The sequence below is a fragment of the Neopelma chrysocephalum genome, unplaced genomic scaffold (assembly GCF_003984885.1).
Source record: "Neopelma chrysocephalum unplaced genomic scaffold, ASM398488v2 Primary Assembly neopelma1_22, whole genome shotgun sequence".
NCBI classification, from domain to species: Eukaryota; Metazoa; Chordata; class Aves; order Passeriformes; family Pipridae; genus Neopelma; species Neopelma chrysocephalum.
The window spans coordinates 17,749,647-17,769,396 of NW_020897689.1; the positions used below are offsets into that span (position 1 = coordinate 17,749,647).

General features: G+C 34.7%; 1 protein-coding gene across 5 annotated transcripts in view; it reads right to left on the bottom strand.

The window, feature by feature from the left end:
• Positions 1 to 4,057: 4,057 nt before the first annotated feature.
• SNTG1 (syntrophin gamma 1) overlaps positions 4,058 to 19,750 on the bottom strand; it is a 343,517-nt gene continuing 327,824 nt past the window's right edge. For all 5 annotated transcript variants that reach the window (XM_027674095.1, XM_027674125.1, XM_027674115.1 and 2 more), the window contains 2 exons: positions 15,523 to 15,633; positions 4,058 to 6,737 (listed from right to left, as the gene is read on the bottom strand). In XM_027674095.1, coding sequence (XP_027529896.1) covers positions 6,579 to 6,737; positions 15,523 to 15,633 — 270 coding nt within the window. In that variant the 3' untranslated portion in view covers positions 4,058 to 6,578. The remainder of the gene's footprint in view (positions 6,738 to 15,522; positions 15,634 to 19,750) is intronic.

Consider the following 19,750-nt stretch of genomic DNA (forward strand, 5'->3'; position numbering starts at 1 on the left):
GGTGTGCACTTGACTCACCACAAATTGCTGAAAAGGTACAAAGGTACCTAAATAAAAGAAGGAACTCCCCTTCTTTTAACATCTCCTCCCTCAGTCAGGGAAAAAGACAATCAAACTCATCAAAGTTGGTTTTGTTCTAGTAGATGCAGTATCATTTTAAAGCTGTTTGGTTTCAAAGATATACCAAAAATGCCTTCATGCACTGCAATATTGGGCCCAACTTAAATCCAAACAAAACTAAGAAATTAAATGTCAGTGATAAAATAATCTGGTGGTTGTGTGGTAAAATAATCTGGCTACAGGTGAGCCTCATAGCTAGGAGAGAGGTGGATATTTCCAAAATCCTAATCAAGCTTTAAGTGGGTGATATACTTTGATCATACAGGTAAGGAATGGTCATTATTTCTATTAAATAACCAGTTGAGTATAGTGTTGGGAAATAACTTTACTACCCCAGGGTCTCCAACTATTTCCTTGATTTCCCAGACTTGGCTTTCAATGATATAAAACTCATACACTGTATGACTGAATGCAAAAGGTTAGTTAAAAAAAGTATTTATTTTCTATTTTTTCTGTTATGTTCCATTACAAAAAGAAGCATAACAAAACCAAAACAGAAGATAGCATTTTATTAGTGATACATTAATGAGCTTAAACAACTAGGTGATTTATGCTTGTCACAAATACATATTACAAACAATCACAAAACCTTAACTAAAAATGAAATAAATAATTCGAATAGCTTTTCTTAAATTTCTAATATTTATAAAATATATAGCACTTTCTATTACATTTTTTCAGTCATTTTTATCCATAACAAATTAAAACTTATGATATATATTGCAAATATGCTAAAGGGATAAGAATAATTAAAAAAAAAAGTTCCTGGAGGTATGAAATAGTAAATTAGTTAGTGTTTATCAATTTATTATCATATACCCAGACTGTGCATATCCTGCAAAAATAGCCATTTCTTCAACTAATATACATATGTTTCTTTATAGTATTATAAGTTTTTAAATGTAAAGCTTCATGGATTTATGCTTCTGTTTCATAGTTTTGCCTAATATGTAACTCTCATTAATATACACTGAATATCTTCCTTTAGTATATACTAATATATACACACACACACGCACACATACACACACGCTGCATTATATATTAGTATATACTGAATAATAAAAGAATTTCTATAATATATAGCTGGGATTCCTGTGGAGAAAGTTGTTGAAAGTGGAAGCCACATATACCGTAGTGAAACCAGGTAATGTAAATGAAAGCATTTAGTTTTAAATTGTTCAATATATTTAAATAGATTACGTAATGTACTGTAATAATATACAGAATCAGAACAGAAATTTATTTTTATTCCAGTAGTCCTATGTTTTTTTCTATTATTCCAACAAGATATGAACCACTGTCTCTACTAAACTCCCTGAAAATTGAGCCAAGCAAGTAGAAATGTGTTGACATTATAGAACTTATTCCAGGAAAATACTAAAATTCCACTTAAGAACCCTCCAAGTCAGGAAAGCACTTAAGCACAGATATGACTTTGCTATAACCTGAATGTTAATCACACTCAAGCACTCTTACTGCTACACAAATGCCCTTGCCATAATCCTTAACACTGTCCCCTGACTGTGTATAAGGGTTAGCGGCTCCATTATGTAGGTGAGAGTACAGTTTTCCATCTGTCTGAATAACGGGGGTGAGGAAACAGGGAAGTATGCTTGGGGACCTCATAGCAAATATTTAGGTATGTATTTGTATGTGATAGACTGGGAGAAAGATGCATCAGGGAGAAGGCTGACCTGCATGGGGTAGCCTGCTTGCAGCCAATAGTATCCCAGTGCGGCGAGGGAAAATGACGCGGAATAAATGGCCCTTGGCAACACCAGCCTTTTTCAGCTTCATTCTGCCCCTTGCCACAGCACAACATCCCCCTTCAGGTACTAAGCTCTGGTGGGCTATACTGGGAAGCTCAGCTTTTTAGGGTCCTTCAAGCACCCACAGTGCACAAGCAGCAGCCCCACAGACACAGAAACGCCTGGCACCAGAACCTGGCAGTCTCACTGTTAGCATCTCAGAGGGTTTTTTTACTCTGGACTCATTTCAGTTGGGCTGCATGGTCTGAAAGCCCATCAGGACCTGGAACTCATATAGATGTGATGCTTGTTTAGTTTCATCCTGATAAAAATGGTTCATGTGCTTAAAGACCACTCTGTGATATGAAGAACAGCACAATGAGTGGCTGCAGGCAGAGTCCATTTTAAAAAACCACATTATTGATAAAATTAAAGCACTAGGATAGGAGCGCCTCTAGCTCCTGAGAGAGAGACATACACATGCACCTTCAGATATCTTAAACTACAGTCCTGATTTGTGTTTCTCTTTTGAGAGCCTGGAGTGGCATCTAAGACAAGTACTTAAATCTTGGGAGCTTGAGTGAGTCTCTCATGTTTTCCATCATACTGAACTGGTCAGAGGTGCGAGTCCAAATTATCTGATACAGAAATTTTAAAATCAGCTTAAACTTTTGTTCAGACACTACACTTTTTCAGAGACCAGATCCTGTAAAGAAATGGAAAGTCAAATGCAAGGATTAGTGTTTAAAATAATAAAGTTTCCAAAAGCTTCCTTGGAATTGTCAAAGCAGAATGAAAACTGGTCTGAATTTCTAAGGAAAACTGTTATACATTCATGAGATCTTCAACTTTTTTAACATTTTTTTCTGATTCAAGAAACATCTTAAGGCATTGAATAAACCAAATCACATTTAAAGTAGCAGGTTGCAGTGCTGAAAACTACCTACACATGTTTGATTGTGCACTTTGAGGTGTTCTGAAAAGTCTACATGCTTAAAATAAATAAATATATTTTTATAGAATCAAGGACTAATCCAGAAAATAAGATGATCTTTATTTCAAAGATACCTTCATGCTACCAGAATGCAAAGCTCTTTTGAAAATCTCTAACTGTATTTTTAAACATATTTAGGAAAAGAAATGTATTCATTTACTGATGAAATCAAGAATAATATGCATTCAAACCAATAACACTTCCCTAATAAAATTATGCTAACACTATAATGTATCATATGATTAGTTCTTTGAAGATCAGATTATCTAAAATTCCCATCACAAAGCAAAGCAAATCAAACCAAGTGTATTTTTGGTATACTGTATAGCATCAATAGGCACAGTACTATAAAGAATTTTCTTTATTAAACTAACTTGACAATATCATGACATAAAGAAAATAAATTACATATTATGCTACGGTTGGTTGGTTTGCTCTTTCTTCTTAAAATATTTGCCTCCTCTTGCATACTGATATTTTAGCAAAAGCTGATGGCTCATAATTGTGTTTTTTTCATTGTCTCTGGGCTGTGTGTACTTACAAAATACTCGTATTCATTTTATATTAAGTGTGAAATGACAGGCTGCAACATAAAGCCTGAGTTTTGACATATACATATGAAGTTCCCTATGCTTTGAATGGGAACCTCTTGTAGGTATTTAAATGAAAAATGAAGCCTTTTAATATGTTTGTAAATTTTATTTTGGTATTCAAGGATTACTTATAACACAGAGTTTAAAATTTTCCCTCTTTGGTTCAAGACTGAATTTCCGACCAAATTGCTTTACAAGAGTCAGGTTGGATGCAGAGGCATCTCTGAATATTTTGTGACGTCACTGCACAAACCCCTGCTGCATTAACAAATCAATGCTGCCTTACAGTCAAGGTTATGTCGTCTTATATTCTCTCAGTATAAATTTTATCTTCCTGAAAATAAAAGTATTGATTAAGCCCTGCCAGTTGACCTCTTTAGAAAAACAACAAAAAAAATCAATTTACGGGCTAATGTGTTTCTTAAATGTTTTGTATTTAATGCCCACTTGCAAAAGTCTCAGTGATGAATACAGGGGTTCTACAAAAAGAATACTTGTCAGAGACCTTCAGGATACCCAGGTGTCCCAAAAGTTCATGTCATTAGCTCCGTTCTGCACAATGATCATTTTTGGTATTTTGATTTTTTTTTTTTAGTGGGGGGGGCTTTTGTATGATGGAATCCCTTCATCTACAGAAATTTCCAATGACATACTTTGTGCTGGTTTGGGTAAATGTTATGCTTATTCAAGCATGTCTCTTAAATACCTCTCAGTTTCAGTGGTACAAACGTGCACATAACATGGACGGTTGAAGGAGAAACATTCAACTGGCATCTGACTAGTTTTAGATTCTGCCAGTGCCAGCAGAGCATGCACTGAGGTGTTAGCGTATGCTGACACTGTGATAGCTAAATGCCACAGCAATGCACTGAAAGAAGGAGATGACTTGGGAGCACTGAGGAGGAGAATTGTCATTAACAGATATCAGACTTCTGTTTTCAGCACTGTCAGCACTCTGCCAAGATCTGTGTTTCCAGTATACGCTTTCATGACAAGGACACAACTGTTAAACCTCTTAGACTGTTGTAGCTTTGGATTCAAAATATTTGGGGATTGTACTCTCCCAGGAGCAAACTCAAGATTCTATGGATAGCCATGGTAGTTCTATCTGTCACTCAGAGACCAGTATGTGATCCCCCTATTTAGGGACAATTCATATAAAAAAATACATGATGATGTCTATGAAAATGTTGGATTTTGATGACACTTATAGTATTTAATAGCTGGATTATGACATCATTCTACTGTATTTAGAATAAAAAATAAATGTGTAGCCCTTGGAGGTGTACTAAAAGGAAGTAAATATGTACTGAAAGACATTTGAAAGTGATAAAAGTCCTCAGAAAAATATATTTTTTTATTATTTGGAGCTAGTAATAAGTTAGATCAGCTATACTTCAAAGCAATGTAACTCCCACACGTAAATTCAAATACTTCTAATGCAAAGCAAAATAAAACAGAGACATGATTTGCACCTACATTTTGTTAATCTTTTGTCCCTGCCTTGCAGTTTGAATTGTTCCCATTTTGATAAGCTTTTCTCTGGCTTCATTTTTGAAGTTTTAATTATCTTAATGCATAGAAAGGAATGCGAAAGAATTTGCCTGTCTGCTAAAAAAGGCAGATGGTGTCCCTAGCCCATACCTGCTATTAACAAGTCTAAGTGGGGAAAAAAAAAAAAAGGAAGTTTTGATTACAATATAATAAACAGAAACCCCACAAATACTACTGAAAATGTTTTGCCCAAACTGTAGCTCACTAACTGTTCTTCCTGTAATTTTTGGTTCTCTTTTCTGTTTATCAAAAGAAAAAGCCTTTTCTGTTGTTTCAACTATATCACACACATCCTCACACCTTTTTCCCATGTTCACTGATGTGTCATAGCACAGCATTAAATTATTTTGCAAAACTTTAGTTAAATAAAGTTATTAATTTTAAATTTACAAGTCCCTCATATTTCAACTTTAAATGATACTCTCAAATTAGTACATGATCCAGAGAGATGTAATGGTCTTAACAGACAAAGAAATTATCCATTTTGTAATCTGTTCATTACAGCTTATTTATATTACTCCTGTTTTTTACTAACAATGTAGATCTATAAAATATAAATTATTAAGAATTCAAAGAGTGAACTAATTTTCCAAGCATAATGTAAAATGTATATTTCTTGAGAGCTTGAGTGGAGCAGACATCCTACTTGTGATGTGAAATCAAGGTTAACCATGGAAGCAACATATTAAGTGGGTTGTCTCTGAAACAAATTCAAACTCTTGTGAACACTGTTAGATTTACAGTATTCTTGACAAAAAAAGGAGGAAGTAAATAGCTGATGATATTTTTTGTACTTGCGCTTAATTTGTTATTAAAATTAAATTCATATGCCATTATTTTTACTTGAAGAAGAGGGTCTTACCCATGAAAAGGTGTTTTGCCTTTTGTGGCTTGTTTTTTTTTGGTTTGGTTTTAATTTATCAGTCCAGTATGGTTATATCTTTGTTGTTGTTACTGTTAGACTAAGAAAACAAAATGGAAAAAGTAGCATGACTCCATGTATGGACATAAGTATGGATTTACAGCAGTGCTTAAAGTGCTTTCTTATTTGAGGAGATACTTACACAAATGACTTTTCATGCTTATCTCCTTTTCACCACGTATTATATGCTTGCTGCTTGCTCTCATTTATAATATAATGATAGGGCATTATATTCATACTCAGAGTTTAGTATGTTGTCATAAAAAACATCTGAAAACAGGAAAATGACAATTCTTTTTGTGTATTATTACAGCAATTTGAAAATTTTATTAAATACTCAAGTGCTTCATTTCATCATTTATTCCTTTGCTTCCAGTGTTGTTTAAAGCACTATGTAAGTACAAATAGATAGTACTAAAAGCATATCCATCCTATTCTGGGGTTTTGACTAGTATTATTTACTGATGTCTTGCAGAACCAAGATGAAATTATGATCCCATGTGACCGTTTATCTGCTGATGCTGCAAGATGTCTTGCCTCCAGGATTGGTTTCCACGTACATGGTTCACCAAAGGTCTAAATCTTATGAATATTTATACATTGTTATGTCTCCTTGTTAAGTGGCAGTGCTGTCATATGAGATGTCAAGTAGTATACTTTAATTTGCCAGTACCAGAAGTTGTGGGAAGAGCAGAAGCTGTGGCTTGGCTGCCTACATACAAAGGGTCCAAACAAGCCACTTTGGCTGCAAAGAATGAGTGGATACAGTGAAGGACTGCAAACAGGTTGGAAAACTCCAGCTCCTGGAAGTGAAAACAAAAAAGATTAAACGTGAAACAGAAGAACACCTCACAAACACATACCCAGGAGTGAACTGTTACTCAAATAGCAATAATTTTAACAACTTATCGCCATTCTGCTAATGTGCCCTACAGTTCTCCATTATAGGGACTTAAATATTGAACATGTAACAATCAGTAAATAATTGTTTGGAGGCTAAGATGGACAAATTTATGAGTTAAGTGCCTCCATATAAATACAAGATCCTGCTAGCTGAAGGAAAAGGAAAGTGATACTATGTAATCTTGCCCCAGGTTAATGCAAATCTGATACTTTTGCAGGTTAATTTAGATAGAAATTTAATGGCTGCACCATAACAGTCTACACATCTCTGGACTACTACTGGATAACCAATGTACGCACAAAAAATCAATTGAGTTCCACATATGTTACATTTGTTCATCATGTCACCTCACAGTGTTAGCTATTATCTTACCTAATTCTATAATTAAAAAAAAAAAAAGACATTTCAAAGAGTGCTACTATCACATAGTGATATTTTGGATCAATTTTGGATCTGTTATTGGACCAAAAAAGGAACATACTCTATGTTTTAACTTCATTAGTAATATTATACAAAGTCCTTATTTTTCTACCTTAATTTACATTTCTTTACAGCCCATCAGCACACAATTAGACTAGCTTTTAGACATCACTACAGAGGAAAAAAAAACTACCTTTTTTTACATACATAAATTTGCTCCTTTGTGTCTAAATAACTTTGCCTGATCAATTTTTTTAAGGTTATCTTCAGTATGTGTTCTTGGAGCTGGTATTTAATCAATAAATATCTGTTGTATTTGAAAGCAAACACTGAGGTACTTCAATACATGTAGGTATAGGGATAGTGGTGCACAGTTGCTATCCTTCTGCTTTGATTCACTGCCTATACAGATTTCCTCACTCCAATTAGAAGCCAATAATAGATATCTGTGCCATATTCTATTTCTGTTTCTGTCTAGCTCTGGTATTTCTAGGTTATGCAGTGCCGAGGGTTTTTCTCTTTTGCTTAGAAGAATGTTGATGATGTAAATTCAACAAAAGCTGCTAAATCTCTCAAAATTACATCAACCTGCAATTTTCTTCCCCTTGATATTTCCGGGAAGATATTTCATCACGGAATACATGGAGACATTCACAAATCCCTCACATGTGTGAGGGGCAACAGCGTGAAAGCAGAAAGTTGCATGTGCAGAGTGTCTAGTTATGTGCTGAATAGGTGAAGCTTTGTTCAGCTCTCTTACAACCACAGCAGATGTCCTTCAGACATGCTCAGAAATAAATTTGTAACATCCCATGAGCTTCTTTAAACTCCCCTGACAATCAATTATCAATAAAGAAGATAATGTTTATGCCGAATTTCACAAACCTGCCATCTGTGTCCATACAAAAAAAAAAATCTGTTTAGAGACATTTTCAATTTTAAACCTTGGGAGAAAGACAATTTTATCACTATGTCAAAGTGGTGCCTTTTCTGCTTCAAGTTTCAAAACAAGAAAATTTATCATAGATAAGAAAACAATGGACATTGAAAGACAAGGAAACAAGGAATTATGGAAGCTATTTCAGAATAACAACTATCAGTCATTAAGTTACTTTTCAGCTATCTCAATTTTATTAATATATTAATTTATCTAATCAGTATTATAAAAATAAAACTGAAGCTTAAAATGAGACAATAAATATTTAGTGGAAGTGCGAAATATTTGTAATATCAATTGCACATTTTATATGCAGAAAGACTGCATTTACTCCCATGTCTCAACAGAATAAGCCTATTAAAACAAATATTATAGTTTGAGAATTGTTTGAGTTAATTAGGTAACCCTACTAGCTGAAAGTTCTTACTATCATAATTACAGCTACTGGACACTGCATTTTCACAGTGCAGACTATAATAATTGCCAATCGTTATCACAGGGGTTTCTGCAACAGCAACACATCGGGAATATTCATTGCTCAATGGACCATCAAGGAGAATGGGTGAGACAACAGAACAGGCTCTGAAGGTCCCACTGCATTACTGTTATTGATAGAAATGACACAATGTGGAAATTACCTTGATTGTAAAGAACAGCACTAAGAATTCAGTAAATGCTTGATTATTATTTGTCATGAAACATTATTCCTATTTCAATGAAGACATGCATATTTGACTGGAAATTAAAGCAATGTGAAGCACAGCAGACTGGCTGGTATGCGGTGAGTACATATAGGTCTGATTAATGGCTGCAGCTCAATTCCCAGGAGCCTGATTGACGGGAACAGGGTCTATCTGGAACAACACTTTTTTGGCAGATTAACCTAATCACAAGAAAGCTTAATGAACAGATAAGACTTCATGTAGAGCTGCTGACAGACAAAACATGCCCTCACTTCCACTGAGAACTTGCACTTTATGCTGGCCACGGGTCGACACTACTGCCAGCAGATGGAGGGGAACTCAGAGGCTTTTGTGCACATCCAGCCACCCCTGGTTGTTTTTGTACATATTTTGTCCTCAGTCATCCTCTCATCTGAATACACTTTCATCCAGGCAGGGTATTGCATATTACACACCTACTTTAGATGAAGTTTCAAGTAAACAAATAGGCAAACCCTAAGAAACCTGAAAAAATATGCAGTGAAGCCATTAAAATTGATATCAGTAGGGAAAAGAAAATTCTCTGAACCCCCCAAAAGCAAGAAATCTTAACTTGAGCCACATCTACTTGTCCAATCAAAAGTACACAATTTAGTATTATTCCAATTTCCAGAATGTTATCTGTATGCCTCACCTAAGACCCTACTCTCCTAGGAATATCAGTGTACACTTTGGTCTTGAAACTGTCTTTATAAGCTATCTGTTGATTAAACTGCTCTCACCCTATATTACTGTCATTATGGCAGACACTCCCAGATTATTAACCTGAACCTTCACAGTTCCTGCTGGGGACAACGTAAGGAGGTTGAAAGGTGTATGAGAAAGATGCAGTCACTGAGAAAGGTCAGAATTGTATGGAAATTCTAGTAGTCTTTCACAAAGAAAGTCTGGATTGAATGAAAGAGATGGAAAGAGGAAACAAAAAAAGAGTTTACCCAAACGAGAAAAAAACCAACAAAACACAACAATCTCTTATTGCATTATATTAATGATACAACTACATAAATGATACATCTACAAAATCAAGCAATTTTGTTTCTAAGTATCCATGATATGGTTAGAAAAAAATCTTCTCTTTCATCCATATTTAAACTGCTGATATGAGAAAATACTAGTTCTTTCATCAAATTTGGTGTTACATGGTCTCTATATTAGCATAAAATCTGATCTAAAAATAGATATTAAACAAATCATTAATGTGCAAGACATGGGGAAACTAAAAATTGAAACACACAAATGAACAAAGGTCAGAAATCCGAGCTCAGAAATGCATTCACTGCAACTGAGCAATCATTCTGTAAAAATCTTAAGGATGTACATTTAAAAGAGGTACATTTTAAGATGATGTTCTAAATGTGAAGAGCACTGTGATGCTCACAGAAAAACCCTCAAGGCAAGGATTAATTTAAAATTGCAATTTGGAGAACAGACTTAAACAGAAATGTCAGTCTGGAAAATAGTGCAAGCACCCATCAATTCACCTTGCAACAGTTCAAAGTGAGTATTTTGTTCTCAGTAATGTGAGCAGCAGTGACTCAGGCTATTTGTCCTATTTTACATTAGAGTTCTATACTAGACAAATTAAAGTACAAATTAATTAGCATTAATTACTATTAAGGTAGTATTAATTAGTAATAAAAGTAGTGCTTAATCCTTGAAGTTACACTTCTTCTTTTGCTGATGTCATATTTCTGCCCTCTTCAGTTCTCCATATTAAAATAGACAAAGACAATTGACTGGACCTTCATCTTTATAAGCTTGTTTTTATATTCAGTTCAGTTTTGCACTGCTCAGCTTAGGAGTCCAGGTAATCTGTGAACAGAAGCTCACCTGATGCAGCACAGCTGTGTGACCTTGACTGAGTTCTTCTGACAGAACTGTTGTGGTGTGATTTGAGAGAGGTGAAAGCACAGACTGAAGTATAGTTTTTGAGTTATACATGTTTTGCAAGGCACAGAGACTCTCAATTCACAGTTTGGTGTGCTTACTTAGAAAATTCAAAAGAGAAATTACATGTAATAAGAAAAAGCACTAATGCTGATTTTTCTACACATTACATACTTCTATGTTTGGAAGCATTTTATCTTGAAATAGTATCTCTCACTGATTTCAGGCACTCTCCCTTTTTGTCAGAGAAATATAAAGCAGTTTCTACTGCAGTGGTCTAATATTTAGGCAGGTAAAATTGAAGATTACAACACTCTGAGTTTATTACAGTCCTGAGATTGTGTTAGTCTCTGGAGGCTTCTGTGATACTATGGAGAAAAAATGGATCATTAAACTACACCTAAAACCCCAGATAAACAGATAGATGACTAGATAGGAAGGTGCCTAAATGAAACCCTTATAGATGAAGAGAAACCTTTGCCCTTCTGTGCTTGGGGTTTTTTTAACCCATCCCAACAGTTCAGTAAGAACAAATACAGGGACAGATTGGCTACACGTTCTGCCAAGCCGACAGCTCTATTTTGTAGTTCTCACTCAGAAAAATTCTGTCTGACTGTGCAAACTCATGCAATATCTCCTGCTGAGTGACAGCTGGGAAATAACCTACAGATTGGAATGTCTAAGGGGTACTGGTGATTAATGTTGCCCTTAAGTGGTTTTCTTGTCAGAAACCACTTAGACTTTGCCTTAGAGACCATCAAAGTCAGGTGTTTGTTTCCAGGCACCCTGCCATGGACCCACTGGTGTGACCTATGGTAATTATTGTTCAGATTTTTCAGTCTAGAACTGCTTAAATCTATGAGGAAACACTTCTTTTATTCTACATTATATATCTTTGTAGTAACATGATTTAACTTAGAGAGAAGCCAAACAAAAGCATCAGTACAAAGTCTCTACAGAAAATAAAAGGCAGTATTTGTAATGTTTAAATATCTAAAATTACTTTAAAACTGACAAGAAGTATACCGGGTAATAAGTTAAATTGTAACTAAATCTGTAGCACATGTTGTATGTCTCAAAGCAAGTCATTTTGAATTTCTTTAAGTCAGGCATGAAGCACACTGTAAAAAATGTTGACAGTATTATAAAAATATTAGTAATTCAGTGTCAGTGAAGTCACTTTCACTTAGGAATATAAACTGGTGGCAAGTGTGTTTCTCAAAAAAATAAAAAAGCTACCTGATGAATGGATGTGGTGCTGAACTTTTTCCCAAAATGTACTTTTCCTAGATTCTTCTAACATTGGCAGTGATATCTCTGTATATTCCACCAGAATACAGAGGAGATGTTGGACAATTATCAAGACAGTATGGCTAAAATTTAAAATGCTGATGCATACATACTTTTTTTTCCAAGCCACGTGTATCTACAGGTTGGAATGTATTTCTAGAATAATAACAAATTTATCTGAATTTTGGATCAAAATTTAATAGCTAAGCACTCTGACAGTCTTAATTCTCTAGATCATGAATAAGTGTTCTAGAGCAAAGGGTATTATCACACAGGTGCAACATGCCATCATCACACACATCTGGGATAGCATGAGATACACAAAATATGCCACCTTGTAAATGAAGAAAGATAGGAAGCATTTGGATCTTGATAACTCATATTTTTCTATGAAGGAATGATATAGGATCACAGAATCCTTTAGGCTGGAAAAGACCTTTAAGACCATCGAGTCCAACCATTAACCCAACACTGTCAAGTTGCACCATTAAACCATTCCCCCAGGTGCCACATATACAAGTCTTCTAAATAACTCCTGGGATGATAACTCTTACCACTTCCCTGGGCAATCTGTTCCAATGCTTGAAAACACTCTTGGTGAAGAAATTATTCCTAATATCCAACCTAAAACTCTCCTGGTGTAATTTGAGGCCATTCTTGACCTATTGCTTTTTACTCATGTAAACAGACTGACCCTCACCTGGCTACAACCTCCTTTCAGGTAGTTGTAGAGAATGATAAGATCCCCTTGAGCCTCCTTTCCTCCAGGCTAAACAATCCCAACTGCCTTTGGTGGCCCTGATAACACTTGTGTTCCAGTCCCTTTACCTGCTTTGTTGCTCTTCTCTGAACTTGCTCCAGCACCTCAGTACCTTTCTTGCAGTGAGGGGCCCAAAACTGTACACAGGATTTGAGGTGCCTTGAAAGGTACCCTGCTTCCAGATTCCTGCTTGGGAATGCAGAAGTGAAGAGCCCTAATAAACTGGTGCAATAGCCCCTTAAATTTTTGGTTTCGTTCTCCACTGTGAGGTCTCATTTCACTACATTCTGATTATTCCCAATATAATATAACTGGAAAAAACCCAAAATCATAAGGAAAATGTTGCACTGTATTTCCCCTTATAACAGTAGGTCTCCAGGCCATCTGAAAAACAGAGCTGCATTTAACAGGCGATGAAAGCTGTTGCCATGAATATTCATCACAACCTTTAACAGATGTTTTACAAAATTTCCATCGTCTTATTCCAAATGAAGTCTGCATACAGTATGCATGAAATCTGGCATTACAAGCATTTCTGAAAATCTTACTAACATTTTCTAATGGCTCAACAGTTTCCACAAATAGCTATACCTCTAACTTAGTAATGTAAAGTCAAAAAAATTGAGGCTAGACTGTTCCATCTCTCCTCTAGCTGAATAGGGCTTTAAATCCATGAAAGGTTTAAATGCTGCTGAAGAATTTTAAGCTAACCAGTGAATGTTCAAAATATATGACCCAAAACATTTGCATTCATTTTACAGCCACATTTATTTACATTTCTTAGACTAAGAAACATACTTAATAAGCAAACAAATTGGAATTGATAGATGTGCTCATTATAAATGCCATAGCACCTTCCAAAGAGAACATAATCTGACATCTTTGATCATAATATAGATTATATGCTTTCATCACCAAGAAAATTAAATGAAAGTAACAAATTTTATTTCCAAATCGATTAAAGTGAAAGTTTATATTTATAGTAAAGAGAAACAACCAGGGAACATGACAACATATTAATAAGCATGCTAATAAGTCTGTATAATATTCTGCCTTCGTAAGGTTGAAGGTAGAATTTCAACCTTAATAAAAGGTAGGCAGAATTTTCTAGAAATAAAGCTCTATTCAACTTGAGTGGGAAAAACAATAGGTACAATAAAGGTACCAGGATATCTCTAAGGCTTATAAAGTAATTTACATGACACATATAATTTAAAACAGGAAAAAATTTTCATGAAAACTGCTTTCTTCTTCAAAATCTAGATTTCATACTTTTAAAAAATTTTTTAAAAATTTAATTCAGCATTAAAAATATATTCTACTTTTACCGATTTAAGAAAGCCAACGATCAAACCAAACAAACAAAACCAAACAAAAAACCCAACACTGTCCCACTCTTAGACTCCTATGAAGTTTCTTCAATCCTAAAATCCTGTGTTAATATGACAGCAACAGCAGACAAATATTAGAAGAATAACTTGACTTTCATCCTCCAGCAGGATAAAAGTTTACAATTATTTCCTTAAAAGAAAATCATCCTCATGACATTAAATTTGTTTGAATTTTCTTCTTATAGGTGAAAAAAAGTTCTGTTTTATTAAAACAATTTCTGAAGAAATCAGAAGAAAGTATTTATCTTTGAGATGCAGCAGAACACGGATGTATTGAAAGACATGGTCACCACATTTCATTGCTGTTGATTTAATGAGAGCTTTTATATACCTTCATTGTATTGAGTAAAACATTCAAAATCAAGTAAATAGCTGCTGGGTATAAAATAATTTACACCAAACATAAAGAGACATAGAGGAAGGAAAAATAGCTACTTAATGTAGCTATTGGAATTTAAAGTCATAAGAGTCTATTGTCATAAAGCAATGTATTTTTTCTTTACACACTTTATTATACTGCACATATTTAGCACTTTTGTACAATTTATTTTGTACAATTTATTTAACTATTTCCTATTTGCTCATGGAACTGTATTATTATCACATTCAGTCAGCAATTTTCTCTCTGATGTGGTCAGGAAAAATTATGTAGGAAATGCTTCAAAAGCAAGGCTAAAGATGGACAAGAAAATAGTCTTTAGGTTTACACTAAAATTAGGGTTCTAGTCAAAGAGAACATTGATCCAGACTGCAAGGCAATTTCATCTATCAGAGACCCAGGGAGATACTTCTCACACACACACTGGGACAGTAAGTGCCCTATTCTCAAAAGACATAAACTGAAGTAAGGCTAAATCTCTCACAGCTACTGTTTTCATGAACTAACTCTTGAATCAAAAGCACAACTGAAAATACAACTTTTCTGATTTTGCATTGGACACAGACAAAGCTTCAGCCTTGAAAGGGAATAAGGCACTCAATCTCTCAGCTAACTTTATCAAAATGACAAAGAGGAGATTTTGCAATCATGTCTAAACCCATAAATAACGCATCCTGTATTTTATTAATTTTTAATCTAATTACATCTTTCAAAAGACTTTAAACTAGAAAAATGTCCAAGTAATTGAATCAGTTTTCTTCAATTTCTTTAGTCTTGTTTGCATTCTTTGTGCATTAATGTAATATTTTGGAGTAACTTAGTTTATTATACTCCTTTACTCCCCTCGTTGCTTTGAAAATTCTACATTGCCTTTATATAAACAAGGTATTGTTTTTACCTTTGCTTCAATTTGTTTAGTATCTTGGTTTTGGAACAAAAACTTGATTTTGCTCTTCCCATCATCTGAAGAACCTTTGAGCTGGGAAAACTTGTACCTCCAGAGCACAGCCTAAAGGCAAAAAAAACCCAAAACATAAAAATCATACACAAGCACGTCAATGTAGTTATCATTGCAAATTGTATTAGAAATAACTGATGTCATTCCATGAGAATTTTAACCCCTCGATGATACATAATTAAATGATTGTAGTGTTCTGTGGTCAGATATCCCTTTGATCATACGGATGTATTATACTTTGACAGCATTTGATTCACATCTGTCAGACTAAATTTTTGAAATTTAATCTGAAATTCCTTTATCTATATTTAATGCTGATTAATCAAAAAGGAGAAGGATTATAAATTCATTGTCATGTCAAAAATCAAAGATTTTTTTTCCACTGACAATCCATGGGTTTCCTATCTCCATCTGAAGTGATGACCTGACATACAAAACCCCTCTTTTTCTTTCCACATTGAAAAATGTAGTATTAACATAAAGGGCAAATCAAATTAGAAAGAAATATCTATTTTTAAATTATAAAATCACAAAATAAAACTCTGTAATGAGAACATATTTAGAGTTTACTTATGAAAGTTTAATGAGGAATTTGAGCAGATCATTAATTCTAACCATATCAGTGGTCTTTCAAGTAATTATATTATGAATTACATTGTGTCTTGTTGAAAAAAAGACAGATTGCTCTACAAAATAAACAACCAGTTAATAAAATTTACAGCTGTCTAGAAAAACATCTTTTTAAAATATATTTAATGTGGGTTTATGTAGGAAAAAAACCATTACTTTGCTTAAAATTGAACAAGTGCTACTTTTCGTTATAAGTCTTCTCAGACTCATTTAAACATATCCCCTCACCCTTCAGGTATTTTGGGCATTAAAATTTTTCTTTGTGATTCCAGTAGTATTTCACATTATTAGAATAAAAATTATTTCAAATAATTAGAATAAAATGTCACTCACATTGTGCTGTTACTTTGAGGAAACATTAATTTCAGAGGCACCGGACAACACAGAAACTTAAGGCAACCCTTTTGTCTAAGGGTTCATAAATTATTTCTTCTCAGGGGCATAGGATGACCCTTCCATCTGTGCCCTTTGTCTATACCTATGAAAGATTTAGTATCTACTGAGAATTAAAAAGAATTTGAGGGAGGTCAGATTTTTAACTGTCCTAAATCTATGCAAGCCTCTTTGCTTCAGTGTGTGTTCATCTTTTCATGTTAATGACTGGCAAAAATCTCTCACCTGCGCCAAGCTAAATAAAATTTGCTGTGTTTGTCTTAGTAACCTGAAAAGGACTAAAAGGACTAAAAGGACAGCATCTTAACTGTGCACAATACACAAAGTAAATGCTAGATTTTTCGCCAAAATTCTCTCTATGTAGTTGCCCCTTCCAGATAAAAATAAACACCTAGTCTCAGCACCACTTTCATTCTCTGTGTGTATTCGACAGGTAAGCTCCCATCTGCCATAAACAGAGTTAAGGACATCATGTTTCAGACAAACTAGAGGAATTTGACAATTTAGGAGAAAATATATTTATTTCAAATGCTGTTCTCCTGAGTCCACCAATCTGTGCTACAGAAAATAGAATAGCTTCCCTCATCTCTAGGTGTGTGTAATTCCTTTGACCTTGTTTGATAAATGACGTTTACTTATATTGTGAGTTCAAAACAAAACAAAGCAGTCCAATATATCATTCAGGTGGCGATATTCCTACCTACTTTGTAAACTTCTTTTTTTTACAGATCTATGTAACTCAACAAATCTTGTCAGAAGATCAAGACCATTGCCTTTCTTCAAGAACAGCAAATCTATTTAAGCTATGAGAAATGTAAAGGGCATTGATTGTCTCTTTATCTCAGGAGAAAACAATTGAAGAAATGAGCTATCATCTTTCTCTTCTCTGATGATGTATGGAGAAGCCGGGAGAGAGATGCAGCATTAACAAGGACCCTTAGATGGGCAGGCAAAATCCCAGGGTACCTGGCCTTATTCCGAGTCATATTAAGTTTGAGTAAAGATGAAGGATCTATAGAACTGTGGTACTTTGACATTTCCATACAGTTTTACCATGCACGTCATTCCCACTCAGAGGAAAGAGAATGATAGTCACACCAAACCACAGGCATGACTCAGGAACACACTTCAATTTATGCATAACATTGGTTTTGGAGGCTCCTACTTAGCAATGGCTCTTACTTAAGTACACCGCAAAATCAGGTCTATAGCATGGAGAGGACTAATCCCAACAAAACTTCACTTCAACCATCAGGACAGCAAAACAAGCTCCTAGAACTGACAGTTTCTTTGCAGAGATGATTAAACACTCTTCATCTAAAGTGTAAGGAGTAAAAATGCTATTGACAATGCATGAAATTATTCCCACATGAAAGAATTATCTGTTCCTTTTGAGTGATCTTCAACAAATTTCCCCCAAAGATGTCCACATGATGGAGGTTTCTTTTTGCAAAAATAAGAGTAGGGAAATGTTGTGAGTTTTAAGTTATCAAGTCAGGAATGCAAAGTATTTCAAGCTAGTCATCATGGCTATTTCTTTGTTTTAGAGAATCTCTGAATAACGGCTCCTACATCCTTGTTTAAACTGGGAAAAACTGGTTCTCTCTAATAGACTCTGGATGTGTCTCTAATAGACTGTGGATGTGTCTCTATTCCAATATATCATACTATATTGAAAGTGTAGCAACCATCTTAAACTACTTAAACTAGATGTTCAAATTTTAGATGGCAAAAACTGGGTAAATTAGTTAAGCATATGCCCATTTAATTCATGTCTCCTATCAAAGAAGCTGAAGTGCTGCTCTGTTGTAGTCAGAACTGCACATTTCACAGATAAAGCAGATGTACAAGGTGATGCAGAATGCTGTGACTGCAGTCACATTGCCCTCAAAGTACGGTGTCTTGGGGATGCTGGATTACTTCCTCTTGTGGTTTCATATGTTCTAAGCATGGCTCTTTTCTTCTTTTCATTTTCATTACTGCAAAATGCATAAGAAGTGAACAAGGACCAGACCTATGCTTTTTCAATGATTGCTTCATAGTGCCAAAGCAAGAAAGGAGAGACCAGACACACTCACCTAAGCACACAGTTTCACACAGATGTGCAACGGCAGCAGTGACAAAAACACATGAGACAGAGAGTTTCACATGTTGTTACCTTTCATATACGTGGGGGCTGACTTCAGTGTCACAGTGCTCACTATGGTGACTGTTCTGTATCCTAATTTTAAATTGGAATAGGTACCCTTGGGAACACTGATCTACTCCACTTCACTGTAGTGTTGTCTTCATGTTTTTGAATATCACAGCTCCTTAGAACCATTTGTTGAATGCTTGCCTCAGTGAGATAGCATAGGTTGTTATAATTTTGTACAAATATATTTATGTATATATATTGACTTCTAAGCATTAAGTACATTTGTAAAACATGCTGGCCTTTTCATAAATTGCCAAACACCTAAATATGTGTCATATAAATTATTCCTAAATTAGTTTTCATGAATTATAAAATATAAGCAGAAGTACTTACTGGTTTGAAGGTACAGTGTTACTGAACTCAACACTCTATAATACATTCTGATAGGGCTTCTTTTAGCTGGTAAAAGCAGCCTATTTTCTTCAAGTACTTTCCTTGTATAATCCTCAGTAACTGTGCATAATGCATCACTGAGAAAATTTTAAAGGACTATATATAGCATTTTTAGGAAGCAATAAATTTTCGTATACCCTAAAATAGAATTGACAGGGGGACCAGGTGCCAAATCCTTTTAAAGCACAAAATGCAACCAAATTAAAAAAGTTTCTTTTGTAGCTAGTGGCATCAGCTACTCATGAGGACTCTGAGAAACCTTTCAAGTTGAGGCACACAACCTTATGATGCCTTGATGTAAGACCAAGATGAGAACTCAATATGAACTATTTATTGCCTTGAAAAGTGAATTCTCATTCAATGAGTAAAAGTAGGACTTGTGAAAACAGCAAACAGTCCAATTCAGAAAGTGGGGACCAAGGTAATAGCATATACTGAAAATACCATCTTCGCAATTTCCATACTCCCAGTGTGGTTGCAGAAAATCTGACATAATTAATCCATGTTTTGGGAAATGCATTGTAAGAAGACAATCTCTGAACAAATATGGTATGT